At 48.1% G+C, this 18,924-nt stretch overlaps 1 protein-coding gene across 1 annotated transcript; it reads left to right on the forward strand.

The window, feature by feature from the left end:
• Window positions 1–1,355: 1,355 nt before the first annotated feature.
• LOC133342849 (vesicle-associated membrane protein 2-like) lies at window positions 1,356–13,934 on the forward strand (the record flags this gene model as incomplete). The annotated part of the gene is made up of 4 exons (XM_061552176.1): window positions 1,356–1,481; window positions 2,947–3,105; window positions 3,683–3,734; window positions 9,008–13,934. Coding segments are annotated over 4 exons (354 nt in total), but the record flags the coding sequence as incomplete, so codon positions are not given.
• Between the last annotated feature and the right edge of the window lie 4,990 nt (window positions 13,935–18,924).

Below are 18,924 nucleotides of genomic sequence, written 5' to 3' on the forward strand. Positions count from 1 at the left end.
AATGGCAATCGTCGTCGTGTGTAGAGGTCACGTTTTACCTCGGCGGGCTTCACCCGAATTCCACTCAACATTCGTACCGCGCGGCCGTGACGCACACGCCGCTTGCTGCTGCTGCTGCGCGTGGCAGTGCGCGCCTCGTGAGTGGACGTGCCTAGTGTCAGCCACCCGAGGCCTGCGTGCCTTCCGCCTGGCGCGCCCGCAATCAGCGGACGATGAGGTGGGACTCTTGGCCACCTGGCATTAGCCAGCTGTCGTACGGGGCACGCGTGATGATTCGTATATAAATGTAGAACATCAAAGAAAAGACCACTCAATTTTACTCACGGCGGTGCAGTTGTGTTCGTAGCGTTTGCTTGTTCAAATATGATCCATGTGAACATTCGCAATGCAGTTCGTATGGGGAATGAGCTGGAGCAGTGTGGACCAAAGAGAGACAACCAGAGTGAAAACTGATTAGTATTCCCGAAGGGCTCACTTCCGCTTACAAGTAATAATGTATTAGATGAAGCATTCGATACAATGAATGAATGGATCGATGTGTTTATTTATAGTCTGGTTATCGGCCATTCAGATGCAACGTCGTGCGCGTGTAACGGAGACTCTGTGTAAATTGTTGCATGAAAATAACCACAAATGTCACATGCAATCCAATTTCGCTTTTCTTCCTCTTGCTAATCCGTTCAAAATGTATTTGGTGAGAGTCTCCGGCTACACTCTTAAGGGCAATACAATGCGACTCTGGTATTTGCAGCAGTGCCGGATTAAGCTAGTGTGGGGCCTGTAGCATATGTTATAAAGGGACCGTAAATAAATAAATAAAACACCTAAATATTAAAACACAAATGTTTAACTTGCACAGTAAAGTAATTGTATTTTTTCATTTTCGATACAGCCAGATAATACGACAAATCGCTAACATTAAACACCCAGTCGTTCATAAAAGTTGAAGGCGGTATAGTATTATAGTAATAGAGCAAGTGCAGAATCACTGATCCGGAATTGATAGCTTGAAAGCATTTAACGTGAGGCCCTTGAAAGTGCGGGGCCCGTAGTATATGCAGCTACTTATGCTACTACATATGTAGCTACTTGTGTAGCTACTACATATGCAGCTACTTGTGCTACTGGGATAATCCGGAACTGATTTGCCGACTGATGCCGGTATCACAATGCTCGTGGACCTACCACGCCAGCCATGATGGTAGTGCCACAGTCCGTGAAGAGTGGGGGCGAAACTTTAAATGACGTCCATCCAGTCTTCCAGTCCAGTCCATCGTCAACGTCACATCCATTAAATCCGCCTTGGGACATTCCCCTCCTAACCCCCCGCCTGCCAACCCCTCCACCTTCATCCCTGCTTGTCCTGTAGGTCCACACCCGAGGCCGGAGCCCCTGGCGGTGCTGGCGGACCCCCGGGGGGGCCGCCCCCCAACCTCACCAGCAACCGGCGACTTCAGCAGACCCAGGCGCAAGTGGACGAGGTGAGATGATCGGGGCGGTGGGATGCCACGAGCGGCGGTGGCGGCGACTAATCTTCGTGGGGGAATGATTCCTCCTTCCCCATTACACTCACCTGGCGTCCACGGCGATTCATGGAATTGCCGTCATCAACGCGGTCACGATTGGGTTCGCGAATTGATTCTTGCTTGTGGGGACATCGCTCCACCTATGCACAGAGCGGCACTTGGCTTGAGGGATAAACTTGGATACTCCAGGAAATAAGTGGCTTCTATATATTTTTATTTTTTTCTCCACTATTTTAATTAAATGAACCACATTAACAGAAGGGAAGTACTCGTTGTCCATGTGTGGATCACACTAGCGAGACGACCCATTTGTATTCACGTTTAATTTGAAATGTAAAAACGTTCGCGTGACATTTTCAGTGCTTGTAGTTTGCAATAACAACACAAATTTGTTACATGTTTGATACAAATTTGCAGCAATTTCGAAAAATTATAATGAGCATTAGCCAAATTACGATCTCAACAGACACATCTGCAAAAGATGAGAAAATACCGTGGATTGCCATTAGAAGGTGGTTCAGAAAGTGTGAACTAATCTCCATCTGTTCCTCCCACACGTCAAAATACTCATAACTGGCTGAAAAAAATCTTGATACAGGGTCTTCTAAAAAGAATGACCCAATTTCGAAGCAGTATATTTCACGATGGCAACATGTTACAATTACACAAAAGTTACACACGGTTTAATGAGTTATCAAGTTTTATTAACCATTTTATAAATGCTCTATGTGCCCTCCACCTGCTGTACGGACAACATCGAGACGATAGTTGAATTCGTCCCAAACGCCTCTCAAAGTTTCTTCTTCCAATAAATTTACCGCTGCCGTGATTATGTTTTTGAGTTCTTCCAGATTAGTCACTAATGGTGGCACAAAAGCACGGTCTTTGACGTATCCCCACAAGAAAAAGTTGCAGGGTGTGATGAAACGCACACTGCACCGCAATTACGGATTCAGTCTTGCTGAACTGCAGAACGCAAAACGCCCCTTGTGTTGTGGGGTCACCGTCTTGCGAATGACTGAGGCTAGGGGCTGTTTGTGCGCTGGGAGAGGCATCTTGCGGCAATCAGTTGAAACTCTATGCTCCGCCCTTTCAAGTGGTAAGAGTTTCATTCGTGGACGGTTCGTGTTTGCAGAGATATAGCGATTTCAAATCGGGTCAATCTTTGTTCAACACCCTGTATATATAGAGTACTGCAGAGCTTTGGCAATTGTTGGTAGCGCCGGCTCTCCCCCTGGCTGCTGCCAACCCGCTCACCCGTCGTTCCTCGCCGATTATGAGATGCAATTTGCACGAATGCAGCTGTACCACGGAGCTACAGGTTCACATTAACAAACGGATGGTGTAGGAGACCGGGCGTTGTGAATACCACCCCGCAGTTGAGCGCTGTGCGCGTGTGTGTGTGCGTGCCCCGGGGCAGGTGGTGGACATCATGCGAGTGAACGTGGACAAGGTTCTGGAGCGCGATCAGAAGCTCTCGGAACTGGACGATCGCGCCGACGCGCTGCAGCAGGGAGCCTCGCAGTTCGAGAGCAGCGCCGCGAAGCTGAAGCGCAAGTACTGGTGGAAAAACTGCAAGGTAACGGTGCCACCGTCGTCTCCCGCGTCTCCACCTCGTAGCTCGCATTGGTCACCGCCCCACCCGCCAAGCTGGCGTGGCTGCTTGCCGCGGTACGATGCGTCGGGCTCGACAAATCGTTTGGTGCTACCGCATTGGCAGCGGCGCTACGAGCACGACTAACAACAAACAAACAGTTTGTCCTCGGCCGTAAATGCGCGTGTCACGGTAAATCAGCGTGTCCTGGCAAATAAGCGTGTCACGGTCAATACGCTTGTCACGGTAAACACGCGTGTCACGGTAAACATGCGTGTCACATGTGATGATATTTTGGGCAATTGCATGACGTCATTGCACCGAAGGAACGTTACTTGAAAATGCCACCTTTTTGAACGTCATAATAATAATAATTTACATTCATAAACTGCCCTCAAACAATCGTTCTCAGGGCGCAAATACCGCATCGCAGCTCACCGAGCTGTCGAGCGGTTACAATAAGGAACGGGCATTTGATTGCTGTGCCACGTGAGTTGCCGTTGGCGTGCCGTGGGAGACACATGCATGGGTCTCTTTGCGTTCTCTCCGTTTCCCCTGGCAGATGATGATCATTCTGGGCGTGATCTGCGCTCTGGTCGTTCTCGTCATCATACGTGAGTACCCAGAGTCACGATTCCCTCGTGGGTTTGTCGCGTCCCTTAAGAGCAAGGGGATCAGAAACCTTTCAAAGAAAAAGAAGAGACATTGTTCTTCGTTTTCGGCTTTGACCAACATTTTTTTTCGAGAGCCGCATCGCACGCAGCGAGAGCAGCTTGTTGCACAGACACAGCAGCAGCAGGCGTGCAGCAGATGACAACACACATTCTCACTTAGATACACAATATAGACGATGGAATGAACTGCATCTACTTAGGTAGTGTCTCCCCCCTCCCCCCTTCGTTATTCCTACACAGTGCAGTTTGACTCTTGTTGACATTTCCTTGTCACCGAGACGCTCACAGAGCAACTATGGGTTAACTCGGGTCAGATTTACGGCGGCGGATTCCGCATTGTGTTGTAAAATCGTGGAGACCCACTGTGCAACATTTCAGAGCGTGAAGAACCCGAATAAAGTAAATTCAGTTTTTTTTAAATGGCTGCCGACAAGAGGGCAGCCAAAGAGCCACACGGGGGGATCCCGAGCTGCGGGTTGCCGACCTCTGCTTTCGAGGGACAGCGCTGATGGGAATTGCATTCAAAGTTCTACCCCCTTCATGTATTTTATGGGACTCGTGTACGGGCCCCGTTCCACGGGCCTGAAAATTCCGTTCACGTCGATGTCAGCACTCGCCGAGCTCGCTCGGCAGCTGTGCATCGCCGTGCAGGAGCGTGTGGTTGTTTGGCGGCATGGCATTGGGGCACATGTCCAGAGATGTGCCAATGTGTCAAGCGCGCGGTCGCTACATGAATAACTGAGCAACGACGAGTACAAGATACGTTTAGGATGTTCAGGATTCAGCGTTAATCGCTGAGGTGGCTCGCAGAGCCAGACTGACACCCCCTGTGATAAAGTGCTCACGGCTCAAAGGCACAGAATACGTCTCGGGGTTTACCGCTGCTTCAGCGTAAATGCCTGGGACTCAGGGGGCCTACTTTAAGGGTGGCATTGCCATGGCTAAGCAGCTTTATCACCAAAAAATAGATACATTTTTTTGATTACATATTTAAAGTAGAAATTTGGAGATTGAATTCCTTCTAGATAACCAGAGTGGTGACTTGTGAAGAAGCATTCTGCCTTCCTGTTGTCGATGATCGCTTTCTGTGAGAGCACAAGTTGGGAGCCGTAGTGCCGTGGCTGCCGCGGCGGTTTCTCCGAGACGGCCGTAATCGGTGTGACGTTGGGGGGCAGTGTATTGAGCATCAGGATGTGAGCACCCGTGGGAGGAGGCGGGCGGGGTGGTGGTGATGATGATCCAAGCTAATGCGGCAACATGGTCATGGTTTGTAGTCTTGCCAGCATGGCCTGTATGTGTCCAAGCGGCGATGAGTACGTATTGTGCACATTGTGTCGTCTGCACTCTTTTCGTGCAGGTTTCTGCTCTCATTGGTTGGGTACATTGACGTACTTTTACATGCTCATTTCTCACATTAACACCACTTGCCCCGGCCACTTCTTTATAACTCTTGAGCTACTCACATTTCAAACCTTTTAAAACAGTCTGCCTCAGCAGCAGACCATGCTTTCCCACCTGATGATGGACGCTTGTGTTGTGCCCGAAACGTCGTGATTTATTTTATTTCATTGTTTATACCTACGTGACTTTACCGAAAGAACCGAAGAGTATACATTTACGTGTTTGTGAATTCAATTTGAAAGTGACGCACATACGTGTACGTCACTTTAAAATGTTGTGGGGGGAAATGTGCATTTCATTTCAGGGATTTTTACAAGTGACGTGTTGCGTACAAAAGAGGGCTGTCTTGGGAACAATTCGAAATCTGATGAACGCAGCGTTGAGCCAGAGAGGGCTGTGTGACTCGTTAAATCAGTGGTGACTCCACATCGTGTGGCCTTTGGGCATCATCCAAATGTGCCTTGCGTGCTCACCTCCATTGACAGCCCTAAGCAATCATGGAAATTCGACACACCTCTGGTACGGGCCGATAGTTCCTTAAAACAAACCACACTTTATTTCCCACAAAGCGGTACTTCATGTGTTAACCCTGTAGTGCTGATGGGCCGGATTGAGTGGTGTGTGTGTGACACCAGTGCGCTGGATATTGTTTGAGACATTTTTTTAAGACGAACGGTGCACATCCTTTGGTCGTGACGGCTTGTCTGTCCGTCCCTCCCAGCCGCCAGAAGAAGAAAAAACTTTGATTCTCATGTAGAGTCTTGCCCTCTCTTCATCGTGCTCTCTCATCTACACTCACTCTGGCTCTATTTATATCTGATTCTGTATTCCTCTGCCCCCTCTTCTGCCTCTTCCCTCCCTCTATATTCATCTCCTGCCTCCACTCTCTCTCACCCGCTTCCCTGCCCCCCTATCACTCTCCCCGTGTCTCTCCCTCACCCTCACTTTCCTTAATCACAGCTCTCCATTTCCCGTCTCAAATGTCTCTTGTCTCTCCGTGGTCCTCCCTCTCGCTGCGTGTCGCTCTCGCTCGCTCTTCTCTTTCCATTTCACGATCTCGTCTCACTCTCTCCCCACCCTCTTTTCTTTTCCGATCCTCTCTCTTTCTTCCCCTCTCTCTCCTCTATCGTGTCGCCACGGTGTCGAGATGTTAGCAACCTCCCCTGATCTACAGGAGGTCGTGGGTGCAATCCCGACCCTGACGCCTGCTGTATATTTGGAGTTTTCATGCTTTCCCCGTGGTCGTGTGGATTTTTCTCCGAGTTCTTCGGGGTTTTCCCTCCACATTTAGAAACGTGCGTTGAGAGTATTTGGCTGCTATACATTTCGACATGATAAGCCACTTCGTTTAACTACCATTTGCGACAGTCAAGTCGCTTCTGGACCTTACCCAGTAAAATAAAACATAGTTGATAGTGTTATAGTTTAACACGTAGCAGGCTTTCGCGACCAATATCAACCATACTAGTGGGGTTTTCTTGGGTTAGATCGCGTAAATATATAAATGTGTCGTTAAATCCCGCCATCACCCTGACACAGCCAACTAGTAAGGGTTGTCACGTAAACAGAACGTGGCCAATTCGTCACTAGTACAGCACACCGGTGTGTTGGAGAGCCAAGCCACAACATTACGACGTTTCGCCAGTAATTACAACTAGCTTCATCAGGCGATGCATGACCCTGGCTTCGACGCCGTGGGACGCGGGCGACGCCGTCGCTAAGACGTGCACAACGGCGTCGCCACCACTTCTATGCCAGCCAGCCGGGACAGACAGGAATCCAGGCAGGATGCCAGCCAGCCAGCCAGCCAGCAAAACTAGTTTTTTTTCTCTCTCTGTGGTAAAGTATGAGAAACAAGATGACAGAGCGTGGCACTGCCGTGGAGAGAGCTCCGGCTCAACCGCGGGTCGGAGAGATGATGGCACGTCTCACGTTCTGTGGATTTCTTTAGAATGGCTCTTACGTAACACCGATAATTCACTGCTCTCGTTCCACGGGTTGACACGAGCTAATGCCTTATGCCCAAAGAACCTTGTAGATAATAGGCTCACATTTATTTTAGCACTCTCACCGTCATGAATTGAGACTGCAGACTAGGCTCATTAATTTTAAAAAAAAAACATGAATATGTTTTTTGAAAACGCGTTTTTCTTTTATGCTCACGCGAGTCAAAAACAAATACCGTCGTTTTGCAGTAATTTTACATCATTTAAAAAAAAATAAGATAATAAATTAATAGGAAGTATATGTGCTGCTCGAACAATAATTTCAAGCACTTTTATTTATTATTTTTAGTCAAGTTCAAAGTTAATCCACAAGTCCCCGCAGAAAGTAAGAGTTAATTAATTACGTTCATTCCTCAACCTGGTGAGGAAACCACTTACCTGGTCACCCAGGTGCATTCATGATAAAGCATAACTCAACCATGGCTTACAGCATTTGGCCTCTGCCCTCGAGCCAAGCCTCCAATACTGAGCCTCAAAACGAATTTCTCAGCTGGCAGGTTCCTTGACAATGCGCAAATCGCCGTCACTTGGTCCTGGCACCGATGCTGTCCTTGACTACAACGACGAAGACCGAATCAAGAACGTTGCGCTATCATCCCCGCTGCAATTCACTGCGAACTGGCACACACATATCCAACACTCGCACCGCGTGGCATTTTCATCCCCCCTTCCCACTCACTTGTGGCAGGCCCAAGAGTTGTGGCGTTCACGGAATGTTCGAGATATTGCGGGCACTGCTTGCTCTTGGCTGGACGACAAAGGACACTATGTGTGGCTTTACATTTCACGGGGTGTAAGCGGTCATGGGGAAATACACATGTGGGTGAGACTTGTGAGAGGATAATGGGAGAGTGATAAGAAGGGCTTGCGTTGGTGGAAGTGGAGGACCCATAGGCTGCACGTGCACATTTATGGGATTAAGACTCGAACTTAAAATTCACTTGCGTGCATCTCATGCTCAGATGTGTTTCAAGGACAGAGGGGAATTCATCTTATAGCTCTGGAACTCGTTATATGTGTCAGAGATTGATGAACTGAGCAGACTTGTACACGGATGGGAGGAGTTGTTTATAAATTGAATCCCGAACTTGGGTCCAACATTCCAGGTGATTATCTTCTTGCGACACGCAATCCCTGCGTACGTTACGAGCAATTGAAAACTCATTGGGCCGGTAGACGCGACGATGTCCGCCAATTGTCTCAGCGATGGGAGGCGTGACATTGCGGCAACACTTTCTTCTGCCTTTGCGCAAACGTTGTGCCTATTGTTTTTTTTTTTTACGAATCGTTCGGGCATCATTCTGCCAGAGTATAACGAACTACCAATGTGGACGCGCTGGTATTATCTCTCGAAGCTTCCGGGGAATGATTGACCGCTTGAATGAGTCGCTTGTGCATTGCATTCATCTTATGCTGCAACGCCTGCCGGTAATTAAGCCCGCAACTTGAAATGTCTAAATCTGGCTGTCGCCTGATGAAGCTAGTTGTAATTACTGGCGAAACGTCGTAATGTTGTGGCTTGGCTTTCCAACACACAACGGGTGTGCTGTACTAGTGACGAATTGCCATGTTCTGTTTACGTGACAACCCTTACTAGTTGGCTGTGTCGGGTGGAGACGGGTTTTAACGACACATTTATATATTTACGCGATCTAACCCAAACACCTCTATTATGGATGATATTGGTCGCGAAAGCCTACGTGTTAAACTAACTTGAAATGTGTTGATCTATGTATTGCATTGCAAACAAATTCTAACGTGTTGTTTTTTCTGCCCTCTTTTCTCTCCCCCCCCCACTTCCCACAGTTTATTTCTGTCTGTGATGGTCAGAGCCCAACTGATAAAAGCAGCGCAAGCTAAATGAGATCTCTTCCATAAAATAACCACCTTGTTCCCTCCCCTTCCTCGCCCCCTGTCCCCCTTCCGCTCTCCACCCGGTACCTCCCCAGCTTTCTCTTCTTGGGCTTGTGAATGTGATGACCCCTAACCCACCTCCCGGTTCCCAGCGCCCCCCTCTCTGTAATGTACCCAAAGCAGTATTGTAGTGTTGAAACACAATAAGCTCCCAGAAAAGAAAAAAAAACCTCTCTAATGTTAGGAAGTGATCACTGTTCATACCTCTGCAAACCAGCAAGGATGTGCAAAGTCGATCTGGCAGTAAAGGCGTATACTTTATGAATAGACGCACTGCATTTAGAAATTATTTATGACCTTTTGTGATCCTGTCCCACTCACAGTGCTGGCTGCCCGAGAGAATGTGTTTACTCTTAGACTTTAACTGGCTGCCTGCAAACGTAACTCTTTGTGTATTTTAAAGGTTTGGAATCAATAAAAAAAAACTATGATATTCATCATGTAGAGGACAAACACAAGTAATGTATATTGACACGGTTAGACATTTTTTTTCACAATTAATATATATAGCCACCGCTCCTGAAAATCGAATGGCCGAGTGATTATTTTCGACTGGTAATCGCGATTTGATTCCTTGGGCATCATATTCTCCCGGATGTTAATTTACTGCAAACACGGTACGGTTTTTTTTCTTCTTCTTTTTTTCGGGATCAAACTACATTCCCTGATGCATGCTTTTATTCAAGACGGCAGTAATTCCCACCTCTCGGTTGTGATATGTACGCAAACAAAACAAGAAAAAAAGAGAGAGTCTTCAGTAAATTCTTGCCCAGATTGTGGGGTTTTTTTTGGGGGGGGAGGTGGGGGGGGGGACACACCTATTTGAGAATTTGAGCGACGAGAGAGGCCGCGTGGACTGTGTGTGGCATTGGCGCTGGAAGGGGCTTTAAGGCATCCGTCGTCTGGGGCAGCGCGCACTGCGGCTGTTGCTGCCGCTGCTACGTTCGAGAACGTCCACGCAGAGGCACTCACGCAGGCTCCTCCTCTACGTCGCTCGCCGTCATAGCCCTTGAGCGGGCAAATTTTGAACCGTTTTGAAGATTAAAAAAAAAATCCTCCGCACGCTTTTCCAAATACGTAAGTCGGAAACAACAATTCTGTCTAAAGTAATATTCGCTGATCGGCGAAGAGCAGACCGTCAGCAGACGTGCAGATGTGACCCTCCACATACCCCTGAAAACGACACAATTGTGCAATTGGTCTCACCTGGATACGGTATACTGCAAACAGACTCGGTGTCCATATTGTAACGTGCAACGTAAGTAGCTGTTGTGTTGTCTGTGCCGTGGGGTGTTCTCTCCTTGTGCCACGGTGCACGCGGCGACGTCGCGAAGGGCTCTGGGATGAACACGCTGAGCTGTGCACGCTGCCCGTGGTTTCAAAATTGTGAGTTAATTGATTTTAAAATTAAATTGCAATGTGTTTCTGACGTCTAGATGAGTTCTAAAGAGCAATATACTGTGAGCATGTAATCGAGGTGACACTAGTCCCTTGGTGGAAAACAGATTCAAGTTGGCCGTATTTCCCACCGTTTTGCTGGTTTGTCCCGGATGGCTGAACACCGCTCAGACTACAACAATCTGGCCAAGACGTTGATGTGCATGCCATGTCCATCACTGCTGTTTTGAATAAAGGTCAAACGAACGTGTGTGCTTTTTTGTTAACGGTTGACTGCAAAGTTTCGTTTCGCCTACAGTGCTGTTCGTATCGAAAGTATGTGTTTGACTATCAGATATTATATTGCATATCGCTTGAAACCCTGTTGGCTGTTAGGGGGGGGGGGGGGGGGCATGTACGTCTGTGAGAAATTTGTAGCTCAGAGAAAAAAAAAAACACTCCATCGTGATACAAATGGTGTCTGTGTAATCACTCATGTTTTACCACTGCAGGACAACACTTTATTCAGCTGTGCTTTATGTGCAGAAGCGGGGAAAGAGAAGTTACTCGTTACGTAGAAATGCAGAGGTTCGCAGCAAACAATATATAGAGAGAGATGTACCGTTGTGTGGTTTATTTTAAGAACCATATTTATGTCTCTTGTAGTACTGTATAAAGAATAACACGAAAAAAATCATGCCATTTGCTCACGCGATAAACAAACACGCTCACAACAAATGACTGCATTTCATCCTTCGTTCAATTTGTGGACGCCAGTTACTGCAATGCCGAATAGTCATTCTGCAATACCCTGCAGATATTAGGGGGGTGGTGGTGGTTCGGTATTTGTGGAGAGCTGCGCTGCCCCCCTCAAATCTGCCTCCCATTCGCTGCCCCTCGCCTGCCCTGCCACCTCATGGCCGCGGAGCGTTGTCTGCCTCGAACCGCCGCGTGCGACCGTCCGCCGCATCGTCCACGCGATCACGATGCCGGTCACAAAGTAAAAAAAAACGAACGCGAGAGGAAGCCGCCTGCATCGCCGCCGCCCATTCATTGCCGGCTTGCCGCCTCGTTGCGCATCGTCGAAATTGTGTTTCTCTCCCTCCCTCTTGACACGCGCGCCGCGTTCCGAAAGATGCGGTCCACATCTCTGAAGCTGACGCGCCTTCCGTGGCGCGTACATTTGCACCTCGGATCGGGCAAAGCATTTCGAATGCCCTCGTTAGGTCTCAATTCGTTGTTATTGTCGTAGTAGCAGTGATGATAATAACAACGATGCATTACGCAGAGGCCTGCCATAGAGCAGAGGACTAAAGAGGTTGCGATTGTGAAGTAATGTCAGGGAGAGCGATCGAGTGATTCTTTTCCAAGACTGCTGCTGCTCATTTTCTCCGGGGGAGTGCGACATTGCTCCCCCTCCTCCCCCTCCTCCCCCCTTCAGATGCAGTTTTCTCTGTGACGTATGTAACTGTCCATAACATAGGGGGTTTTTGGATTAGGTCGCGTAGTAAGGTTTATCACGTAAACAGAACGTGTCAATTCGTCGCTAGAACAGCACACCGGTGTGTTGGAGAGCAAATCCACAACATTTACAATCTGAGTTTGACGTTTCGCCAGTAAATTACAACTAGCTTCATCAGGCGGACAGCCAGATTCGTTGAGCGATCCTCCTGTTTGGCTGTCGGGTGGTGGCGGGTTTAACGACACATTTATATATTTACGCGATCTAACCCAAAAAAACTATTACAGATGATATTGGTGGCGAAAGCCTACGTGTATGTAACTGTAATGAAATATGGCATGTGATGTGAGACGTGTGTGTGTGTGTATTATTGTCCAGTGTTGGATTCGCCCTTGACCGTCTCTTTCTGAGCATTGTGACACGGCTTCAGGGGCTGGTGGTTAGCCACAACGGGGCCACTGAGCTGGTTTGCATGTAAATGCGACGGGATTGACCAAAGCGCACCGTTTGTTATGAAGTGAATGCTAAACAGCCAGTGTCCCACCTCCAAATCGTGCATAATTATCATCAACTTAATGACGAACAATGGTACCTGCCCGCAACGTGGCCACTGTTTTAAAGATATTGAGATCCCTAAGGCGATACGATATGAGCCTCAACTGGAGGGCTCACTCTCGATTATAAGGACAGGTCATCGCTTCCTGAGCACATTATTTTCCCTCCCAACAAAAATTCACCGCTCGTGGACATGGGCCACCTTGCTTGGAGCGCGCACCGCAGCAGGTGGGGGGTGGGGGGGGCATCGTCCCCTGGGGCGTGCGGCTTCCAATTCACGACGACCGGTAGCCGTGTCGCAGCCAGCCGATGTCGCTGCGAATGACCCTGCGCGCACGGGCACTGGCGTGCCAAATGTAATCGCACGACGGCCGAGAGCCCGAACCGTTTCCGCGGCTTCTTCTCGTCGCGCCCCGGTGGTCGTGCGCGTCCAGACGTTGAGTTTCCTGCGGTATAATCTGTTCACGGGGGGGGGAGGTGTTGCTTAGCTGCGCACACTCCAATTAGATTTGGAACAGTCGACACCTTGGGTGATTGGCGGCGGCGGCTCCGGCGTTGCAGTTCTGTAAGAGTTTCGAGAGAGGGAGAGAGGGAGGAAGGGAGGCCCTCTGAGTGAGCGTTGTGTATCGGTCATGATCCCTTTCCTCGAGTCGCCCCCCTCCCCCCCCAGAAGAGATAGGCAGCCGTGAGCTTCCCTCCAATCGGAATGATTACAACGGAGGCGAATGTGTTTCCCCCCTTCATGATGCATGGTTGTGGTGAGATAATTTCGAGGTTTTTTTGGTTTGTGTTAAAATGAGCCCATAACCCATACCTAAATGGCTAAATGTACTCATAGCTGAATGTGTTATTTGCTTCATGCTGTGTATCTATGGAGGCGATGTTATCGGTTGATCGGCAGGCCTAGAGGAGACGGGGGGGGGGAGATTGCCACTGCCAGGCGGTGACACGTCGCGCTCCGGCCTCAGAGAGACACCCCAGGGGTGGACGCGAGGGTTTGATGCGGCAGGAGGCCGACGATGTCCCGACTGCCATCAACAGCCTTGCACGCGGGGACGGTGACGAATACGTCGATGGCATCGTGAAGCAATTCAAACGTGCATTGTATTTATAAAAAAAACAACAACAACAACAACAACTACTTGTTGCTCTATAGCAATGGCTTGTCATGATGTTTAATAAATGTGTTCTCGTCGCAGTGGTGTGCGTCTTGCTACCGATGGCAAGGAAAGGTTTTGCATCTTTACGACATCCCCAGGCGCACAGTTTCTGCCCGAGTGATTGTGTCAGTCGCGTCGGGTGTGTGTCTTGGGATGCTTTTGGTCAACCCATGTCACGCATTTACTTATTTCCTGTCTTTGTGTTGCTGCTGCTGCTGCTGCCATCATGAAAAGTGCTTGCTCAGTAAAACCTCCTCGTCCTGTGTATTAATTTGTGGATTTCTGTGCCCTGATCGTTTCCTTCGTTTTGCGTTCACCCAGCCGCTTGCCTCGTGCGACCTTTGCTTCGCGATGACGCAACACTCCCCTCGTGTCTCACGTTGAGTCAGCACGTGCAACATCTGCGACAACCGTCAAAATTAGAAAAAGGACATTTTTCTAAAATGTAACGCTGCCAAAATACCACCCGCTACGATCCTATACATTCCCACCGAAATGAATGTGTATTGCTCACGTGCACGTACTAAGTGTGGCAACTATCCAACAATGATTCAGGGTCACACCGACGTGACAGTGAAATTGGGCCTCGAAAGTTCAAACAATGGTTACAAGCTGACAAGTCTCACTGGGAAGACGGCAATGTCACCGTGGCGATGTTGGAACGGGCCCTGTTAAGCCACGTGACGGGGCTTGGTAGACGCATCGCCCCGAAGGAGCGTGGCCTGGATGGGTGCACATGGGGGCCTGGGGGAGGGTGGTGTTGGAGTACGGCAGCAAACGCAACCACGCCTCAAGAATGCCGCTCAAACAATGAATGCCCAACTCTGATGATGGCTTCGGGATGTATGCTGAACTTCTTTCGCACCGTACGTAGCCAACTGTGCTAATCGGAGGTGCGTTTAGCAAGGTGCATTCCCCAGCTGGAACGTTAACTATGAGTACTTTGAAAACTCAACAGTCTGAAACACTTCATATCCATGTCTCTGGTATGAAAACAATACTCATTCAAATCAAAAGTCCAAGGTATCTCTGCTTAATGGGTGTTAGGAGTTTGCAGGTAGCTTATCTCCAGATTACAAGACGCTCCGGAAAGTGCACCCAAAAACTTGTGCTCAGTATCGATACAGTGACATAAACCTTGCCACACATGCAAAGACAAAGAGCCTCTGTATAGCAGCCTGAGCAGACTTTTGGGCAAAGTGAGCACATTTGAAGGCCGGCACAGCACAGAAGGTAAACTAAACTGTAAACTCATCTAGAATTGAAGCTTTCGTGACTGCAGAAATTACGACAATCGTTGTTTTTTTCGGTAAAGTCACGTATGTGGAAATAAATACAATTTTAATAAATAAAATAAGATTAAAATAAATCACGACGTTTCGAACGGAACACAAGCGCTCATCATCAGATGGAAATGGGGTAAAACACATAGCAAGGGAACACACAGAGGGACACCACACACATAGCACATAGAGGACGCCAAACTGCACGGAGGAAAATATGTCGTGATTTATTTTAATATAATTTTATTTAATTTATTTAAATTTTATTTTATTTCCACATACGTGACTTTACCGAAAAAAACAATGTGTATAAACTCTAAACAATTTTTTATTTTACGCTGAGCCCCGTAGCTCTTTTTTTCAGAAACAACCTGGCCACAAATGGTAGCTCAACGAAGTGGCTTATCATGTGGAAGTGTATAGCAGCCGCACACTCTAAACCCGTGAGGTTGATTCTAAATGTGGAGGCAAAAACTGGAGGACCCGGAGAGAAATCCACAACAACGGGGAAAACGCGCAAACTTCAAATATACAGCAGGTGTCTGGGTCGGGATCTAACCCACGATCTGACGAGGTAGTTAACATCTTGTCACTGCGGTTGTGGGTGGACAAGACTACACTCGGCCGCCTTTGTCTCCCTAGTAGCAATGTTTACACACTGCACCAGGTGCGCATTTAAGGCTGAGTCGACCTAGGGGAGGCCCAGGACCGGTCCAGATAATCGTAAGTGGTGTTGGTGGCCGTGAGCAGGAATCGAACTTGGGCCGCAGGGTTCGTAGCACAGCGCGCTAACCACTGCGCCACCCCTCCACACACACAACACAAACAAGCAACTCATCAACAGTCATGCTCATTTAGACCAGTGGACTAACTGAGATGGGCTGTGTTCGCCAAGGTAGTACTTAATTTACTGGCCCTCAAGTGATGATTTGGATGAGTTATCCTTCGACAGGATTGGAACTCAGAATCTGATCGTAGAAAATCTTCTGCACACCGCTACTGCCGTTGAGTTCAATCGTTCATTATATTGGCCACGCAACCCAAACTATGGGCCGTATCGTGCGCCACTGTGTAGCCTGGGTTCCTTCAACGGAGGCACAGCAAAGCCACACGAATTCGTCACCCAAGCCCTGCCGTGGCCAGCAGACCTCGACATCGCCACTTAGCTCCTGGACGTCAATAACAGCACTTGTGTCGCCTCAAAAGGAAACACAAATATAATAGGCCAACGTTCGGGTAATGACCCTTGATTGATAAAAAAACAATCCAAAATCGATTCACTTAAATGTTCCACTATGTGAAATATTTGCGCCATTTACACCCGAAGGAGTCAGCCTGCTCATCGTGTTTTAGACAATGAGAGATTTCCCGACCTGGAATTCAACTGTCATGCAGACTGCTGGTCACCAGTGCCGGATTAAGATAGTGTGGTGGGGCCTGTAGTCTATGTTCTAAAGGAGCCCTAAATAAGTAAATAAATAACTCTCTTTTTACTTGCATAGTAAAGTCATTGTTTTTTTTTCATTTGCTATACAGCCAGATAATACGACAAATCGCTAACCTTAAACACCCAGTTGTTCATAAAAGTCGAAGGCAGTATAGTACTATAGTAATAGAGCAAGTGAAGAATCACTGAACCGTAATTGACAGCTTGAAAGCATTTACCGCGGGGCCCTTAAGGGGCCGTCCATAAATGACGTCACGCGATATTGGACCCCCCCCCCTCGTCCCACGGCGTCACAAAAAGTCAAATATGACGTCACAAAGCTCTGCCCCCCCCCAAAAAAAAAACATATTTCCATTTTGAAAATCAAACATGCTTCAAATCGCTTTAAACTATCGTCATTGTAGTGCGTATTTAAAGTGGCCCTGCACTCTGATGTTGTAGGCGAAAACATATATTGAAAAGGCGTTGGAAAGCTGAAATTTAGCATAAAATTCACTTGAAAATATTCATCGTCTAACTAAAACTGCAGATGTTCAGAATATTATATTGAAGTTCTCTTATAATTATCCTATATTAAAAGTAATTATAACTATAAAAAAATACTTGAAACTTTGTAGTAGAATGAAGCAAAATGTAGAGTACAATTATAACAATCACATAGTCATTCCACGGAATGAAAAGCCCTGGTAGAATCATTAAAATCAAAATGTTGAATAACTAAATTTATGCTTTTTCATGGAATAAATCAAAGGTGGCCTTAGTAGATTTAAATAATCAAATAGTTAATAATGAAAATTAATCAAAATTAGTGTCGTTATAACAATTTTATTTAATTAAGTAGAACGTGTTGTTTATATTTAAAGTTGCGTATTTTGATGTGACGTCACATTTCTCAAACCCCCCCCCACCCTCGTCACACATCGTCACAAATGTCTGAACCCCCCCCCCAGGTGCGTGACGTCATTTATGGACGGCCCCTAAAAGTGCGGGGCCCGTAGCATATGTAGCTACTTTTGCCACAAGGATAATCCGGCACTGTTGGTCACGGCTACTTAAACGTCGCCCTTGAGCGATTTAGCCTTGAGCCCAATCACCTTGAATGTGCTTCGCCTCATCAGATCTGGGACGCACAGCGAGGTTCACCCTGATTAGTACGGGGATGGGGAGAAGGTCTTGGTAACAGCAGGCGTTGGGGGTGCCCTGGGCTCTGAGGTTGCCAGGAGATGGCAGCGTTCACGAGTTTTTGTACCTTTCAAGGCCAACTCCCTCCACGACTATCACGCTCCATCATTGCCCGTGTGCTCACCTACGAACTCCTTGGGGCGATCAAGCCGCTTCACGTGGACGCGTTGGCGGTAAAAATGTTTGCATCGACTCACAAAGAGGACAACTTCCAGCATTGTTATTTAAAAAAAAAAACCTCATTACGGTTAATGCAGACGCACAGAGATGTCGACTTGTAAGTGCTCATCCTCCTACTCATTGGTGACGAAGATGCTTATGGGAATGATGCTTGGAAAGGGCTAGACCTATGACCATCCTTGCTGCTGCTGTTTGCAAAAAAAGGGAGGGAGCTCTCATTCCCTTGCTCCTGTCGTCCCAGAGGTTGCATTCCTCGCCGATGTTACAAGGGAAGGTTTAACTACCGTACAGGTGGTTCCAATCTCGATTCGAAGCTTTTCGTGACTGCAGGAATCAATACGCTTTGGTTCTTTCGGTAAAGTCACGTAGTTAGAAATAAAATAAAATATTTCTACTACGCTACCGCGCTGTGTCGCTCTCTGCGATGTACGACGTTTCGCACCACATATTGGGGGGGGGGAGGCCTTTTCAGGAACCGAATTCAGAATATATTTTTCACGAACTCAGTTCCCGAAGAAGCTCGCAGCACACGGAGCAAAACGTCTGGCATCGTGCTGAACAATACGCGCGGTACAATCCCAAACACATCCAGAGATCAAGAGACCCAGGGAACCCCATTCATCGCAAGTTGCAAGCGGCGAACGTTCTGTCGATGAAGCGTGCCGGCCTGGGCTCACAACCTCACCCCGACAAGTCAGAGGCGCAGCAAAACATCCACGCCGAGCGGCGCATGGCCAACTGCACGGCGAAACCGTCGCGTACGTGCGTACGTTGAACGCCTCGCACAACGCGCAGGAGCTCATCGGAGGAGCGGGAGGTCTGGCGAGGCGTGGATGCAACGTGTGCAGCAGGCAACGTGGCGTGTAGGCACCAACGTCGCGATGCACGCGCGCCCGGAGCCCACCGAGTACAACTCCGCACAACGGCTGTGATGACGACCACAACGTTGTCCCTTTAATAAAATGAAGCCGTGCTGAAGCTTCGTTTTTTTTATTCCGATTGTTACCATTCCTCACCGCCCCCCCCCCAAAAAAAAACTCCCACATCAAGGAATCCTTCGAGATGAATCATCAACAGCACCCTGCAAACCATTGGAGCCGTGCCTATCGACGCTCTCAGATGGCGGTGATTAATCGGAGCGCGTGTCGTGTTGTTTCATTGAA

This window comes from Lethenteron reissneri, chromosome 16 (genome assembly GCF_015708825.2).
Source record: "Lethenteron reissneri isolate LAM-NWPU_2019-01 chromosome 16, ASM1570882v1, whole genome shotgun sequence".
NCBI classification, from domain to species: domain Eukaryota; kingdom Metazoa; phylum Chordata; class Hyperoartia; order Petromyzontiformes; family Petromyzontidae; genus Lethenteron; species Lethenteron reissneri.